Source organism: Ipomoea nil, unplaced genomic scaffold (assembly GCF_001879475.1).
Source record: "Ipomoea nil cultivar Tokyo-kokei standard unplaced genomic scaffold, Asagao_1.1 scaffold1317, whole genome shotgun sequence".
Classification (NCBI taxonomy): Eukaryota; Viridiplantae; Streptophyta; class Magnoliopsida; order Solanales; family Convolvulaceae; genus Ipomoea; species Ipomoea nil.
Window position 1 is genome coordinate 5,034,536 of NW_017617745.1, and position 18,979 is coordinate 5,053,514.

The 18,979-nt window shown below is 37.8% G+C and overlaps 2 protein-coding genes across 2 annotated transcripts; both read left to right on the forward strand.

Annotated features, from left to right (window-relative positions):
* Positions 1-232: 232 nt before the first annotated feature.
* Positions 233-3,357, forward strand: LOC109185291. Its single transcript, XM_019335270.1, has 4 exons — positions 233-520; positions 656-1,135; positions 1,240-1,590; positions 1,888-3,357. Exons 1-4 carry the CDS (start codon positions 233-235, stop codon positions 3,355-3,357), a joined length of 2,589 nt encoding a protein of 862 aa, XP_019190815.1.
* An 11,612-nt stretch (positions 3,358-14,969) lies between these two features.
* Positions 14,970-18,814, forward strand: LOC109185351 (AP2-like ethylene-responsive transcription factor At1g79700). Its single transcript, XM_019335336.1, has 6 exons — positions 14,970-15,217; positions 16,077-16,257; positions 16,408-16,481; positions 16,595-16,645; positions 17,216-17,292; positions 18,119-18,814. The coding sequence occupies exons 1-6, from the start codon at positions 14,970-14,972 to the stop codon at positions 18,646-18,648; spliced, it is 1,161 nt and encodes a 386-aa protein (XP_019190881.1). The 3' UTR covers positions 18,649-18,814.
* The last annotated feature ends 165 nt before the right edge of the window (positions 18,815-18,979 follow it).

Below are 18,979 nucleotides of genomic sequence, written 5' to 3' on the forward strand. Positions count from 1 at the left end.
GAAGAATCACATTGATGTGGAGGTTAGTATAACTGGTTTCCCGAATTGGCTTATGACATGCTACTATGGTTTCCCGGAACGGAATAGGCGATATGAGGCATGGTATTTGATTAAGTCGCTGGCACCATGATCTAACCTACCATGGGTTATGATCGGTGATTTTAATGATCTCTTGTTCCAATATGAGAAACGAGGGGGGAATCCACATCTTGATAATATCCTATGCGGCTTTATGGATGTTATTGGACAATGTGGGTTATCTCAGCTGCCGATGAATGGTTATCAATTTACATGGGAAAAGGGGGAGGGGACAGCCAACTGGATTGAAGAGAGATTGGATAAAGTGCTGGCCACAGAGGGTTGGTGTGGTGTTGTACGAGGAGCCTGTGTGACGAATATACTGACAAGAACTTCAGACCACTCCCCTTTGTTCTTGGGAATTCGTGAAAGTCGTGACAGGGCAGGGATGAGGGGTTTTCGCTTTGAAATTGCATGGATATATGATGAAGGGTGCAGGAAGGTGGTGGAGGAGTCATGGGAACATGGGAGGAATAGGGGCCTCCAGGATTATATCCTCCATTGCGGTAATCGACTGTCACAATGGGAGGGGGGATTGTTTTCATAAGTTTGGTGAGCGTATCATGGCTCTTCGTAGGAACAATTAAGCTTGCGGAGGCGTACTGACCCAACCTCATTGGCTGAGTTCCAACGTCTAGAAGGAATGCTGAGTAATATGGAGGCGCAGGAGGATGCTTACTGGAAACAACGAGCCAAACAACATTGGCTTAAGAATGCCGATTCCAACACGACTTACTGTCACAGGTATGCCTCTCACCGTAGGAAAAAAAATACTCTATCTAGACTTATGAATGATAATGGGGAGTGGGTGGAAGGGAATGCCATGTCGAGTATTATCATTGATTATTTTGATAAACTATTTTGTTCTGGAAATCCTATCCCTGGGGAATCATTGTTTCAGAGTGTGACGCCAAGGGTCACCCAGACTCAGAATGAAAGTTTACTACGACCTTTTGAGATAGATGAGGTCAAGAGTGCCCTATTTGCAATGTTTCCTGATAAGGCCCCAGGCCCTGATGGAATGAATCCGGGATTTTATCAACACTTCTGGGATGTGGTAGGGGGGAATGTTTCGATTTTTATATTAAAATAAAATGCTTTAATTCATGCTCCTTTCCCCCTGGTTTGAATGATACGGATGTTGTGTTAATCCCTAAGAAGAATATGCCAGAACTGGTTACTGATCTAAGGCCTATAGCATTGAGCAATGTGTTGTACAGGATCATGGCTAAAATGATTACCAACAGGATGAAGCCAATGATGGGAGATATTATATCGGACTCGCAGAGTGATTTTATACCTGATAGGCTCATCACTGACAACATCCTAATAGCTGAGGAGGTGGGACATTATCTGAATAGAAAACAGTATGGGGTGGTTGGTTGGGGAGCACTTAAGTTAGATATGGCTAAAGCCTATGACCGTATGGAGTGGCCTTTCCTGCAAGGAATGCTTGTAGCTCTGGGATTTGATGAAAGATGGATTAAACTCATTATGTTGTGTGTTTCTTCTGTATCCTATAATTTTCTGATTAATGGCTCACGCACTGAGTCACTTACACCCACGCGTGGTCTAAGGCAAGGAGACCCCTATCTCCCTATCTTTTTATTATCTGTGCGGAAGGACTGTCTTTGTTACTACAACAGGCGCAGAATAATGGTTTGATTCATAGGTGCAGAGTTGCTAGAGGTGCCCCCGATCTCTCATTTATTTTTTGCAAATGATAGTCTTCTATTTTTTAAGGCTAATAGGCGGGAGGCCAGTGAGATTAAAAATTGCTTGTCAGTATATGAGGCCTTCTCTGGCTAGGTGGTCAATTATCATAAATCTAATATATGCTATAGTAGAAATACGAGTACAGAGGACAGGGACGAGGTAGCGCAAATTTTAGGGGTCACTCAGGCTCCTAATTTTGGGAAGTATCTGGGCTTACCCTCATTTGTGGGAAGAAATAAGAAAACAGCCTTTGCATATATTGAGGACAAAATTAAGCAGAGGATTGGGTCGTGGAATAAAAAGTTGTTATCACAAGCTGGTAAGGAAATCCTGTTAAAAAGTGTGGCTCAAGCTATGCCTACTTTTTCAATGGGAGTTTTTTTACTGCCTATATCTGTTTGCACGGCTATTGAAAGGACAATGAACATGTATTGGTGTGGAACAGGAACTGATCGTGGTATTCATTGGAAGGCATGGGACAGATTGTGTATCCCAAAGAAATATGGGGGACTGGGATTTAAGGATCTAAGAGCTTATAATTTGGCAATTTTGGGTAAGCAGGCATGGCGGATGCTAACTAATACTGACTCTTTGGTGTCTCGTGTATATCAGGCCAGATATTATCCGAAACATACCTTTTACGAAGCATGTCTGGGAAATAACCCCAGTTTCTGTTGGCGTAGTATTATGGCAGCTAAGGAACTGGTGTGTGGTGGAGTGAGACGGCGTGTTGGGAATGGAATTTCTACGCTAATTTGGGAGCACCCGTGGCTCCAGGATGATTTAAATCCCATGATCCATAAAGAGATGTCACCCCAGTTAGCAGGAGCTAAAGTAAGTGGATTGATTGATCCAAATACTGGGACCTGGGACCACCATATTCTCTCGGATATATTCCAGCCAAGCGACATACCCCGAATTCTTAAAATACCAATTTCCCCAGAATATGATGATGTTTGGTATTGGTATGAGGATCTCAAGGGTAGCTACTCTATTAAGGATGGCTACAAGCGTATTGTTGGGAGCTTTACAAATAGTAATGATGGGGCTTTTGATAAATGGCTCACCCTATGGAAGTTGAAAATTCCCCCGAAGTGGAAAACATTTTTATGGAGAGCTTTAAGTGATATCCTCCCCACTACGAACAATTTGCTTATAAAGAGGGTGGATGTAGATCTAATTTGTGCCATGTGTGGAATCATGCAAGATGACACAATGCATTCTTTGGTATCATGTGGTTATGCCAACTCCATATGGGCTCTATCTAACCTTCCACTCCCCAGTATTGTGACAAATATTTTCCATGAGAGGTTTAGTGCAATGTTAAATGTTCTAGACACTAATGGAATTATATATGCAGCTGCAATTCTTTATCCAATCTGGAGAGCACGAAATGGAGCGGTTTGGGATGCCTGCTTACCTTTGCCCAGGAAAAAAATAGTTGTCGCGGTTGCCACCATGCATGCATGGAAACCGTACACCATGCGCCGGCTGCCGACGGAACATCCACCGCCCATAGGGCTGTTGCTACCCCCTCTCCCTGACTGCCGCTACCCCCACTGACGGACGGGACTGTCTCAATGTCGGGGACCGCCGATGCCATAAACCCGCGGAGATGTTATATGGATGCCGGGTATCACCATGCTACAAATGCCGCCTCGGTAGGAGCCATGTTGCTAGAGGCCGACGGAGGATTTGTCGCGGCGTACAGTGCCTCGTTGCCGAATTGTTTCTCCCCACTCATGGCCGAGGCATTTGCGTGTAAGGAAGCTTTATCTTGGTTACGGGACCATGGCGAATAGGCTATCCGACTTTACATGGATTGTCACACTCTACATTGCTATCTGTCCTCATTAGGACCCCCACTCAAATCGTATATCGGCTACGCTGTTGATGCCTGCAAGACATGCATATCTACAACTATGTATTGGGACTCAATCCCCCCTGACTCTATTATGGTTTATCTCTAAATAAAACCGCGTTGGTTGCTTTCAAAATTTAAAAAAAAAAAAAAAGTTTAGGTTCTCCAAAAAGAAATTCAAATAAAAAGGAATTTAGGAATTATTTTTTCCAAATTTATTTTTCTGACTGCGCTAGATAGAATTTTCTCGGACAATATATATATATATATATATATATATATATATATATATATATATATATATATATATATATATATATATATATATATATATATGGTTGCGTTCAAATGAGGACATCAATATATAGAGGACTGTGCGGATAGATAATAGGCACACGACAAATTAGTATCATGCACATAATTTAATACACAATGGCACACAAGAATACATGTAAACATCAGGTATCAACCCCAGGCTCTATTAATTAACAAATCTATGCACACGACATACAAATTATGGCACACAACTACATTGGCCATGCACACAACATACAGACTAATGGCACATGTACGACTACATCTGTCCTCACAGTCCTCTATAATATAGTTGTCCTCATTTGAATACGCTTATATATATATATATATATATATATATATATATATATATATATATATATATATATATATATATATATATATATATATATATATGCGGGTTCAGGTGCGGCAGTGTCTTACGGTGCGGTTATTTCTTACGGTGCGACAACACCAATAGTTCACCAAATATGCACCATCAACGTTAGGAAATACACCACACAAAACAGAGTAAACAGAGCCCTGCATCACCAAACACACACCATTAGGTGTGAGTAAAAACACCATACACTGTTCGGAAATACACCATTGGGGGTGGTGAATTATATGGTGTATTTTTTTGAGTCTGTGGTGTATTTTGTGATGTTTTATTACATTTCATTGGGGTGTGTTTTTATTACACTGTTGGTGCATATTGTGAACACTGTTGGTGTATTCTGGAATTTGACCGCACCGCCGCACCGTAAGACCCCGCCGCATATGAGCGCTCTTCTATATATATATATATATATATATATATATATATATATATATATATATATATATATATATATATATATATATATATATTACTTTAAAATAAGTGACGGGTAGCCCGCAGCCCACCAATCCTGCGGGCCTAGGTGGGGTGGGCCAAAAAGCCCCTTCCTTGACGGGCTGCTATTTTTAAAACACACCCCTACTTTAAGTAAGGGGCGGGACGGGACGGGCCAGCGAGCAAAGTTCGTTTTGACGGCTCTAGCTAAGATAGTAGAGCTAGCTTTCAAGGATTGAAGTGCAAAAAGACACTCATGTCCAAATGCAAGTGGATATGATCATGATATGGGTCATATGCAGGGCCGGATTTTAGGCTGTGCATGCTGGGCTACCGCACAGGGCCCCCAATTGTAGAGGGGCCGCAAATTTTATAGGTCCAATATTTAATTTTTACCTAGCTAGTTTAGAAATAAAAATTAAAAATTTTCAATTAAACTTAAAAGGTTCTATGAAGAGATGGTAAGAATGTGTTTTTGTTCATTGTTGTATTTTAACTTGGAAGTCAAAGGTTCGAAACTTGCATGTATTGATTTTAAAAATTATGATTTTGGTAGGGCCACATTTATTTACCAGAACAGGGCCACCAAAACTTAAAATACGGCCTTGGTCATATGGCTACACAGATGCAAGTAGAAGAACTTGACATAACCTTCACTGAAGTTTAATTTAAGGAGAATCAGAGATAAGAGAAAAAGATGCTGAACTAAAAGCTGAATTTGAAAATTGAAAGGGTCAAGACTATGGAGACTATCATCAAGATATGATGACTTGGTGGTAGGACCCCAGATGAGAGAAGAGGAGGAGTTTGCTCTCTCATGGCTAGAAACTAAGGATATTGCCCAAGCTACTAGGCTGCTCATAATCTGTGAATCATATGTATTATTACAATTAGATCATGAATATTATACTGGATAAATTTTGAATGATGATAATTTATCCATAATATTCTCCAATGTATATGACTATGGAGAGTTCCATTGAGGAAATGATGCAAAGTGAATGTTACCATCCGTGCAAAAATATGCTCAAGCTAAGCACACTTGACCATACTATAAAAGTTTGGATTTTGGCAATCATACCACACAAAACGTCAATTAAAGTAGTAATGTCACTTTACTTTCAATCTGAGTCATTGCCATAGGTATAGGATCCTCATGTGACTCTTATGACTAGTGAAAAAGTGCCAAAAAGTTGAAACATTTTGAATCTCTTTGTAGACTTTAACTGATGTTTTTATAAATGCCATGCATATTTGTGGGAACAAGGGACTGAAAATTATATGCAGATTTTTCTACAAGATCCTAGCTTTATCCATATCTTCTTTTTTTTTTAATTAAATTTTATACATGGTCATACTCATATTCGAACTTGTTCTTAGAAGAAAACTAAGACCCAATCTCAATAGTTCATGTGAAAAACCTAACGTATTTGAAGCAATTATTAGAAAAAAAAAAGTATGATTAAATTTTTAATTTGTACTTTTTTCCTACTTTAAAGTGCACTTCATATAATATAGAGTACACTTTAAAAAATGCACTTTTTGTATTAATGTCAAGTGCATTTAGCAACATTACATGGTGCACTTTGTAGAGTTGTTAAGTGTACTTTATTAATAGCAACATTATATTCAACACTGTAGAGTGCAATACACCTAGTGGAAAGTACACTACACTTAGGTTCACATTTTAGAACTTAAAATTTAGTTTTTGGTTTGGTTTAGAGTTTACTTTTTTAGTCAAGGAGTTTTTTTTTTTTTTTTTTTTTTTTTTTTTTACTAGTTAGGAACTTAGAATTTGGTATTTATGGTTTGGCTTTAGTGTTTAGTTTTTTGGTTTAGGTTTTAAGATTTATCAACAAACGCACTCTATAGTGTTACAAAGTGCACTTTAAAGTTAGCGATAGTTACTAAAATGTCACTGCATTTTCCCCCACTTGCTTTAAAATTGGTTGTGTTTGTATATATATAATTAGAACATGTGGTCTAATATGGACCAAACTTTGTGTATTGAATTATTTTCTTGGGCTTCAAGTCGAGCAAACTCAAGAAGGAATTTTTATAAATCAAACTAAGTATTCAAGCAATTTGATTAAAAAGTTTAGAGCAAATTGAAAAACAATAGTCAAAGTTCTTATTATCAATACTTTGTTAAGGATGAACATGGATGAAGATGACAAGGATGTCTATCAAACCAAATATAGAGGCATAATTGGATTTTTACCATGCTTAACAACAGGCACACTAGACATATCCTATGTAGTAGGAGTATGCATGTGTAAGATTCTAGTCAAAGCCCAAAGAAGGTTATCTTACTGCTACAAAGACAATACTACACTATCTCAAAGGAACACTAAGGGTGAGTTTGGTTAATTGGTTCACACATAGGAATCGAAATCAGAATGAGTTTCAAATACTTGGTAATAGTAATGGGTTTTGGTGAAAGTATTTAGCATGTTTGATAGTAAGGTGGAATGGGAATGGTTACTAATAGTAGTGCTTGAGAAGGAATAAGGGAATGAAATCCTTATTTTATTTGGGTACGGGTTTTTCAATTAATGAGGTATTTGAAACCCATAGAAACAATAAGAATCACTTTCATATTCATTCCTATGAGCAAAACCCGCCAATCAAACACACCCTAAATGTTAATTTATGTTATCCAAATGAAAATACTTTTGAATTAATTGGCTTTTCATGTGTTGATTTTGTAGGTTGCAATCTTGATGAAAGTTTTGTTTTAGTGGTGATGAAGTGTGTGAGAGGGTATCCTCACACTGGATATCGTTAGGAGGAGTGAACTAGAAGGGAGTTGAATAGTATAATCACGAAAGTGTCGAGTGTTTGAAAGCTAATTCAAATAGTTGAGTCACAAGACTTTCAAAGACAACAAAATATAATGGACAAGTGATGAGCAAAGCAATTAACAAGTGAAAGGTAAAAGTATGGCCTTGGATCAAGCCATTCCGCCTATATGCTATAGAGTTTTCCTAGGGTAGGGATCGTGTGATGAACTGTCATGGATCAAGGAAGATGCTACTCAATGCCAAAGCGATTCCCATAGTCATTGGACTTCCAATTAGGACCCATTCTCATGGTGATTAATCTAATTGGAGCCATTCATCAAACATATACTGTTCACATCTTCTTCCAATCTCTCTTTTTTTTTTTTTTTTTTTTTAACTCAGATTGGAAATGTGAGTAATGTGTGGCTATAGTGTTGTTCCATTCTCATGGCAACAACATACATCCACGATCCTCTTGTATAATTGGTACCTAATTATACAAGAGTCAATACAAAGCACATACTCACAACAAGAACCCTGGCTAAGGCATCATATTAACCCCAAATGCAATTTGATTCATTCAAGCATCATAACAAGAGAGCTAAATAAAATCCCTAAGTGAATCTAGTTAATCATACTTTGAATGGAAAAGCAAACACAGATTGAAATAGAAACCATTGCAAGTATAACCCGATGTACGAAAATGTAAAGGAAGCAAAGTAAACTTAGCTTTGATCAACGTAGCAATCTGAAAGTCATGTGAAAGCGGTAATGGGATGGAGTGTGAGAGGGTATCTTCACACAGGATACTGTCATCAAGGATGGAACAAAGTGAAGTTGAATAGTGAGTGGTTAAGCACAAGAGCGTATAGTGTTTGGAAGCTAATTCGGATGAGGAGATGAGATGCATGTGAGAATAGTAAAATCAAGGTAATGAACAATCAAATTGGAAAGAACAATCCAACAACAATGATGAAACAATGGGAAAAGATGGGACTTAAACCAAGCCACTTTTGTATGGATGCTATAGTACGTGTTCCTAGGATAAAGATCGTATAATGCTTCAACAAAGGGACTATGGAGACACTACTAGATGACAATGTCACTCTCGTGGATATTGGACTCTCAATTAGAGCTAAGCCTCATTCTCATGCGACTCAAGCCAATTGAGGCAATTTAGCAAGCACATGGCATTGACATATCCTTCCAACTCCTATTTCTCAAAGCAGAGTTAGACTAGCGAGATGTGTGGCTATTGTGTTGCTCTATTCCCATAGGGGCAATACCTTGTCTAAAGACCTCTTGCATAACCTAGCCACAGTCATACAAGAATCAATATAAATCATCAAACTCACAACTAGACCATCATTGAGTCATTACACTTACTAGCATTGCAATTCAAATCACATAGCATCCATAACAAAAGAGCTTAATCTAAATCCCTAAAAAAATATAGCTACTCATGTTTGGAATTGAAATGAAAGCATAAATTGAAATGAAATATATAGCAAGAACAATTGAAAGAAATAAAATGTAAAGAAATTAAAAAAAGACTTAGCTTTGAGCAATAGCCGAAATCTAGAAATTGCAATTGTAGTTAATTACAAGTTGAAATGATCTTCAATTCTTCATCAAATGTGGATTTATTACAAAAGGAAATGTTTCGAAGAGGTTTTATCTCAAGAAAAACCTAGAGAGAATCTAAAAATGAAAAGTGATCTAAAAATAACCGCCAATGCATATAAATACCTCATATTCGCGCCAAGGTAATTAATTTTTGGGTACATGAGAAGTAGGGTCGCGGGAGGTTGACCATGACTATAGAATGCAGCTACATGTCCCAGCCATCTCGGCCATAGACACAGCCAAGATGGTGACCACGACCTGCAAGCCAACCTCGCGGATCCTTGAGATCACACTGATTATCACGGCTATGCCCATCAACGTGAACCTATAGATCCACAAGCTGGATCAATAACGCCCAGTGGACCTCCTGGCCGAGACGACCATCGGGAGGTCAAGATCCATATTTTGAATTCCTAGCCTCCCGTTGATACTCACGGTCGGGAGCATCAATGGGAGCACAGGGATCCACAAGCTCATCTTGCAGGTCACGGTGACAATTATGGCGTTGATTGTGACTAGGACCTCATCTTTGGCCTCCTCTTTGCTCCTTGATCTCCTTCGTCCTCTTGTGCCTTCGTTTTGCACTTGACTTGTTTTCCCTTGTAATTGACCTTTTTTTCTTGCTCCTTCATGCCCTAACCCAATCTTCCTTGCCTACAATCACAAACACCTCCATTAGAAGCAATTTTCACCACACTCACCTTAAAATCCATGCAAAATGAGAATAAATTATGTGCACACATAACCCAACTTATGTCTTATCACAATCGAAAGTAAACCAGAATTACAAACTGAAAATTACTTCAAATCTTTGTAAGTGTAGATCAATTTTACCAGGGGAAATGTTGTGGGGAGGTTTCTCTTCCTTGGAGAGAGGGTGGAAGAAGGGAGAATTGAAAACTAATGTCTAACTCCCCAAATAAAAAAATTTCTCAATTTATAGCCCCAAATTTGGCCTGTCACAAAGCCTCTCATGAGTGTGATTGGCCTTGTGATAGCTTTGACACCCTCTGTGAAGTTTTCTCTTACAAGAGCTTTCACACGTGTGACAGTTGTACTCTGCACAGTAGTTTTAGTTTTAACTCATTTTTCACCTTGTAGAAGTTTTAATTAGACTTTGCGATTTCCAATTATCTTTCCAATGTTATTTCAATCACTTGATTTAGAAATTTCTATGTTGAGATATGATTAAAATATTGAGACATCACCTGACAAAGAAAAATAGAACGGAATTTGTCACGCTGACAATCACGGGCGTGAGCATCAGCGTCAGTCCAGATCTTCACTCCAAAGTGCACTTTTCTTCATTTCCTTTATTCCATTGGATCCTTAGGTCATGACATGATACTTCCAACTCACTCTTTTCACTTTCTTAACCTCCCACAACTCTCCAAACACACCGTTGTATTATGACTTCAAAACACATCCAATTGATCTCCAATAGTCCAATTTACATGATCTTACAATCAATGCATCCAAATCACCTAAATGACACAAAGGGATCAAATAAGAACACAATTAGCTTCCAATTAACATAAAATTATATGACTTTGATGTCAAATATGCATATACAAAGTCAAATATGCATATAAAAGTAGTAAGAATTATAGTTTATCACTTGATTGAAAAAAGCACATCTAGAACTTGTCAATTTTTTGAAGGAATGTTTGTTTCTTGGTTTAGGAAGAAACAAATTAAAACTTAATTGCAACTAGTACAACGAAGGCAAAATATTTAGTAGCTTAAATCTTGTATTGCATTCAAGAATAAAACATATCGATATAAGGCATCCTTCATTCATGATCATGTGGAGAAAAAGAATGTGAAAATAGAATATATTCACACACACACACAAAATTGGCATACATTCTCACCAAACCGTTATGTGAGTCAAGATTTTCAACATTAAGACACAAGTCAGCATGATTGGAATCAACTAAGGAAGAAAATATCAAGCCAGCAAAGTAGCAGTAGAGATATCATAGCACGCTACATATGATTCAAAAGCAGCAAGGACGATAGTAAGGAAACAAAAATTCTTGCAGTAAAGAAAACTAGACAATAAGATCAACCCCATCAGTGGTTTATTTGAGGTTTTTTTTTTTCTTTTTTCTTTTTTTGCACAAATGGAAGAGATAGGGAATGAGTTGGAGGATGGAGGAGGGAAGAAAGATTTTTTTTAAAAATTGTAATAATTATGACTTTTTTCTGACAATTTTTTTTTTTTTATTACTCTTTTTCTCTCCCCTATCCATCTTATGTAGCCTGCAAAAATTGAGCAAAAAAACCTCCACTCTTGGAGTTGATCTAAGAAGGGTTCAGGTAGTAAAGCTGGGAGGAACAGCTAGTGAGAAAATGACAATAATTAAATGGAATTATTGACAAGGGAACTAGCAGTAAGACAATATTACATAACAAGCTAGACAAGCAATAATGCATTTCAGTAGCCTGCATGGGTAGCTTAGTTGGTCACAGGAGTGAAGTTTGAGAATAATAATGCATTTCAGTAGTAACACAGAGATTCGGACCCATAGAGTTAGCTTTCATACCAAATTGAAGCATGTGTTTCATCTCAACTAAAAGTCATGACACATTTATGTTTATATATATATATATATATATATATATATATATATATATATATATATATATATATATATATATATATATATATATATATATATATAAAAGCTTGTTCAAATGCGGTCGCGCCCTCTAGTGTGGCCGTTTGAAGAATACACCAATAGTGTTAACAAAAGACACCAATAGTGTAAGAAAATACACAACAATGAAATGCAAAAATACACCCAAAAAAATACACAACGTTCACACCCAAAAAAATACATCATATAACTCCTCACCCCTAATGGTGCATTTCCGAACATTTTCTGTGGTGCTTTTATTCATACTTAATAATGATGTGTTTTTGGTGATTAGTTTGTGCGTTTTTTTGTTGTGCATTTCCTAATGTTGATGGTGTATATTTGCATAACTATTGGTGCGGCCACACTGACTGCACAGGAAGGCACGGCTGCACCAAAACTCAACTCTATATATATATATAGGGAAGGGATCAGGTGCGGGTGGTGCTTCCCGTACGGTTGTGCGGGTGGACTGACATTAAGCATTACACTGGCACACTTTAAGTACACAACACACGCACATTAAACACACAAACAAAATACATTGAGAACACAAACTCACGCACTTTAAGCACAAAAGTCATGCATCTTAAGCACAACCCTCACGCACCTTAAGCAAAAAACTCACACACCTTAAGCACAAAACTCACGCACCTTAAGCACAAGACTCATGCACCTTAAGCACAAAACTCACGCACATTAAGCACAAAACCCATGCACTTTAAAGTTTCAACAACAACTCACATTAAGTACACACTCACGCACATTAAGTACAAAACTCACGCACCTTAGGCATAAGATTCACGCACCGTAAGTACAAAATTCACACACATTAAGCATTACACACTCACGCACGTTAAGCACAAATTTCACGCATCTTAAGCACAAGATCACGCACATTAAGTACAAAACTCACGCACATTAATCACCCGCACAACCGTACGGGAGACACTTATCCGCACTAGAACTTAATTCTATATATATATATATATATATATATATATATATATATATATATATATATATATATATATATATATATATATATATATATGCGCAACATGAACCGAACCAATAATATTTAATACAATGTAATATACTATATATAATTCTAATTGTATACAATATTATCAGCAATCCCGCATACCGCTAAATTGTCGGGCTATACAATTAATTAGTATAAGAATAGTGTTAGAGAATATTATAAATTGTGATTCCTTTGTTAATAACGTAGATAAAATTTGCATGGAGGATAAAAACAAACTCCATCCTCCGCACCGCAAACAGCTATCAAACAAAGGAATGAGAAACAAGCCAAAACCAGGCTACCAGCAGCCTCCAACTCGGCGGAGAATCCCATGAACTGACTAAGTAACAAATGATAAACATCAATCTAAGCAACAAACTACCACCGATCATGCTTGATTAAAGACGACATAGTTTCATGGATTATTACAGAAAACAAAAACAGCAAGAAAACGTTTCACGCTTTTCTTATCCTGCACGAAGACAAAGCTAATCCCATTTGGGCTATGATTTCCACTTGTTTGTTTCGAATTGTCCATTGGAACAAGCACCTAATTTTTTTTTTCCGGTTTTGGAGTTATCAGAATAAGCTAAAAACAGTTGGTTTTTCAAAAGTCATTTGCGACGACAAGCTTCAATTCTACAAGCTGTTCTGAGTTTATTGAAAAAAAAAAGAGTAAATAGTTAATACACTGATGGGTGATATTGTTGTTGAAAAGAAATAGCTATAATTAGCATTTAAATTTGCCATTTTCTGGTATAATTTTCATTCGGTTACTCTTTATTTGGATCAAGTCAAAGTGGATTCAAATTCTCTTAACTGAGATGATGAATTTGATATATTATATGCTCAAAATGAATAATAAATGAACCATAAATTGATCTCAAAGTGTACCATCGACAAGGTTCTACAAGCTGTTTTGAGTTTATTGAAAAAAAGTAGTAAATATTTAATACACTGTACTGATAGATTGGTGATATTGTTGTGAAAAAATAGCTATAGTTAGCATTTAAATTTGTAACTTTGTGATATAATTTTCATTGGGTCTACTTCAAATTTAGGTGTGGATTCATATTTTCTTAATTAAAGTAATAAATTTGATATATTATACGCTCAAAATGAATAATAGATGAACGAGAAATTGATTCTCAAACTGAATCATTTGAGTTGGACAAATGGAGTTAGGAAGGCATTTAAGTAGACTTTGTCAAGAATGTGGTTTGCACTTTTATATATATATATATATATATATATATATATATATATATATATATATATATATATATATATATATATATAATTTAACAAAAATTTGAATTGTATATTATAGAGGCTCCGATCTCTCTCACACGCAAATGGTGCAAATCACACAAAGTATAGACTCGTGCGCACCTGCTACCCGAGCGCTTCGAATGTTGGTGAGCCCAAACAATAAAATTTACCAATAGTACCAACCGGATAATAATTGAAGCATGTGCTCTATCTCAAGTGCGGACCGACTCTTTTGTATCAAGTGATGCAAAGATTTGAACCCATACCCATAATTTCTGGCGGGGTTGGCTTTGATACCGAATTGAACTAGCAGATCTATCTTAAATGTCCTGAGCCGCTGATACCAAATTGATGCATGTGCCCCATCTCAACTAAAAGTCTAAATTGATAGTTGAATTGTACATTAATGTGTATATATATTTCATGCTCAACAATAGTATGTGGTTCACTAAACATATATAATTATCCAATATTCGTACCTCAAATACTAACTATATTGAAAATAGTTCAAAGCATTTATTTATTTTAAAAACACATATTTAAACTAATCAAAAATTTACTTAATAATGCTCTTGATCAGCCTTGGATTTGTCGACAAATCCCTTAAAATTCATATGATGACGCCAGAGATTAGGCTAATCCAAATCCGAACAGTAGTTAGAAGGCTAACAGACACTCAAAGTAACGATGAAACCATAGTTTTGTTTTGTCTTTCATAAGTCTGTAGATGAAAAATGACAAAGAAATCACCCTTATATATAGACTGCTAGATTGAATGGCTGGCTGTGTGTAGCATTATATTAACCCAAATTAAAGCCAATTAAGCAAAATAAAAATGGATGAGATGAAGTCTGTGAAGTCGGAGGAGGTTTTGAGCCCTGCCGGGAGGCGCAGTCTGTGCGTGGTGAATTATGAGAATAAATGCGTGAAGCGGCGGCGTAGGTCTCCTCCGGCAGCGATCGCCATCCAACCGCCGGGAGAGACGAGTCTTCAGAACGCCGCGGATTCTACCACTCCTAAGCACCAAAATGTTCCCACAACTCCAACTGTTAAGAGAAGTTCAAGATTTCGCGGTGTTAGCAGGTACACGCTCACACTTACTTTTCGGCAAGGCAACAACATTAATTAATTTTATCATTCTTATTATTATTGGACAGAGTTCGGTAAGGGCCCACTCCAGCACCATGTGACTATGAGATTGTTGGGCTAAAACCGGTAAAGGGACAAGTGAGTTGTTAGGAGATTGTTGGGCGAGGCCGATAAAAGGCCAAGTCTAGCACCCTATCTATTGAAAATGAGATGGCAGTATATAAGAAAAGAAAGTTGCATCTTCGCGGTGGATTATAACTTTTGACGTAGTGATAAACGCTTAAATCTAACAAGTGGTATCAGAGCCAAATTATGAGTTAGTGACCCGTTAAGACTGGCTGGTGATAAAAGAACAAGTCCAGCAATTAGTTGCTAGGGAACTGTTGGGCAGAGGCCCGTAAAGAGCAAAGTCTAGCACCCTATCTCTCGAAAATGGGGTAATGATATATAAGAAAAGAAAGTTGCGCCTTCGCGATGGACTATAGCTTTTGGCGTAGTGATAAACACTTGATTCTAACAAGTGGTATCATGGGTTAGAGACCAGTTAAGACTGACTACCTGAGTGGCGATAAGGGACAAATCCAGCAATTAGTTGTTAGGGGATTGTTGGGCAGATGTTGGTAAAGTGTCAAGTCTAACACCCTATCTCTCAAAAACCGGATAATGGTATATGAGAAAAGAAAGTTGTGCCTTCGCGAGAACTATATCTTTTGGCGTAGTGGTAAACGCGATTCTAACAAGTGGTATCATGGGTTAGAGACCAGTTAAGACTGACTGCTTGGCTAGTGATAAGGGTAAAGTCCAGCAATTGGTCGCACTTAATCCTAACACTTTGGTGTGTTGTGGTTTGCAGACATCGATGGACAGGACGATACGAGGCTCATTTGTGGGACAAAGGATCATGGAACGCAACGCAGAAGAAGAAAGGGAAACAGGTGTATCTTGGAGCATATGATGAAGAAGAATCTGCAGCAAGAGCATATGATTTGGCTGCAATCAAGTACTGGGGAACATCAACCTTCACAAATTTCCCAGTATGATCCTTAATTTGTTTAATATAATTAGCCATAACATGTGAACTGAAACCTTTATTCACTTTGATTTTGTGTTGGATTGCAAAATTAACTGAGGAAATTATTTTGTGTTGGATTGCAAAATTAACTGAGGAAATTATGTCTGATCAGATATCTGACTATGGAAAGGAGATTGAAATAATGCAGAATGTAACCAAAGAGGAGTACTTAGCCTCTCTCAGAAGGTATAAATATAATGTACCACTGATAATAATCAATTCAAGTTTAATTGCATGTGTGTTATGAATTAAGACAAAGTTAATTAAATGAAGTTGATATATATTACATTTAAAAGCAGGAGGAGTAGTGGATTTGCAAGGGGTGTGTCCAAATACCGAGGCGTTGCTAGGTAAATTATATTTCAATTCTACACAACTCTTCCTTGATCTTCCCCATCTGTTGGGCGGGGGCCGATAAATGGCTAAAAAATGTGATGGTAGTCTATAAAAAAAATAAAGTTATGTCTTCGCTACGAGTTATAGCTTGAGACTGACAGATCCTGTCCGCACAGGCGTAGCTCAATGGTTCAATAGACAGTATTTGGGAGAAGAGATCAAGGTCCGAACCTTGGTGGCGACAATATGAGAATTATGTCCAAAGTGGGCAGATCTCTTATGCAACTATGCAACCATTGAGTTACCGTTATTTACATCCTCCCAAATACTCTATCGAACCTTTTGGAAAAAGATTGACATATTCTGGGAGGGAATGAAAATTCTATGGTCAAGTCTAGTAATTGGCTCTCGAAAAGCAAGATTGACATATTCTGGGAGGAAAACTTCTATGGTCAAGTCTAGCAATTGGCTGTCGAAATGCCAAGCTCTAGATTGACCTGTAACACTGACTGGCTAGCTAGGTATCACACTACATGTCATATTGGTAACAAATTAAACTTTTCTATGCATTATTTAACACTCAGGCATCATCACAATGGGAGATGGGAAGCAAGGATTGGACGCGTTTTTGGCAACAAATATCTGTATCTTGGCACATATAGTGAGTATCGTGCTCACCATTTTTTTCTCTCTTCATCAAACAATTCAATTTCCTGCAAAGATTAAGAATGAGACACTACTTGTTCTCTCTAATTTAATCAACATTAATCTTAAAATGTTGAATCCAACATAATCAATTAATTAGTATCGTTTCCATCTTTGCCAAAAAAACTTATAGCTAGTAGCAAATGCACTCAACTCATAACCTGGCTGGCTTTGATACCACTTATTAGGATTAAAAGCTTACCACTACGCCAAAAGTACTTACCATTATGCCAAAAACGCTTACCACTTTTATTATACCGCTGTTACATTTTCAAGAAGTAGGGTGCTAAGATAAGCGCTTATTATTAAGTCAAAAGCTATCGAGACGTTGGGTGTTGGACTTAGCCTTTTAAGCCCTTTAACGGCTTCCGCCTAACAATCCCCTAGTCACCGAGTGCTAGACTTGGTCTTTCCTGACCACTGCCCAACAATTCCCTTCTTTTCCGCCCAACATTCCCCTAGCTACCGAGTACTAGACTTGGCATTTCCCATCCTCCACCCAACAATTTCCCCCTTCCAAATACCACTTGTTAAGATCAAGCATTTACCGTAACTGTATTTCCTTATACCGCCACACGTTTTCCAGGCGCTAGGTGCTAGACTTAGCCTTTTAAGCCCTTTACCAATCTCCGCCTAACAATCTCCTGCCAACAGGTGCTAAACTTGGCCTTTCCCGACCTCTCTGTCAACAATCTCCTAATCACACGTTACTAGACTTTGACCCGTTACCAACCTTCGCCCAACACATTTCAACTAACAAATTAAACTTATCTGCGTTTTAGGTACTCAAGAGGAAGCAGCGCGAGCCTACGACATAGCAGCCATCGAGTACAGAGGAATCAACGCCGTTACAAATTTCGATTTGAGCACATACATAAGATGGCTAAAACCATCTGGTGCCAATTCCCTGGCATTACAGGAGGACCACCTCGTATCAGAACCTCTACAATCCAATAACACAGTTAACGCAAGTGACCAACGCCAATCCTTCTCCTACAACTACTTCTCTACCACCACTGAAACCCCCCTGGCTGCTGCGGCTTCCATTCCTCAAGACCCAATCGTCGTGAGGAAACCGCCGTTAAGCCCTCACAACAAACCGCCGTCTTCCCCAACCGCCCTAAGCCTCCTCCTTCGTTCATCCATGTTTCGCTCGCTTGTGGAGAAGAATTCCAACGCCGATAGTGAGGAGAATGAATCGCAGGTGGGTGCAGAAGGTGATGAGGATTTCGCGTTTTATGCAGGGGACAAGCTGCCTGGATTGGATTCATTGGAGAAGGCGGGGCAATCTTTCTGGGATTTGATGTCGTGATTAATGGTCAAACTCTAACAATGAGGGAAGAATAATCTACAATGAGATAGTCTTCATCTGGAAATAGATGAGATCAGCTGGTAGTCTCTTTATAGAAATAGGAGTGTATATAAAGATCCAGCAATAACTTTGTCCAAATGTACTACTACTCCAAGTAATACCAGATAAGAGAAGATGGAAAAGGTGAGAACCTGACTATTCATTAAAGAATTGAGAACCAATCGCAGTTGTTCACTTGTCTAATTGTTCATATCTAACAGATCAGAAACACTATTTAAAAAAAAATTTTGCAGTGACATTTTCATAAACAATTGAAATTTGAAGTGCAAGT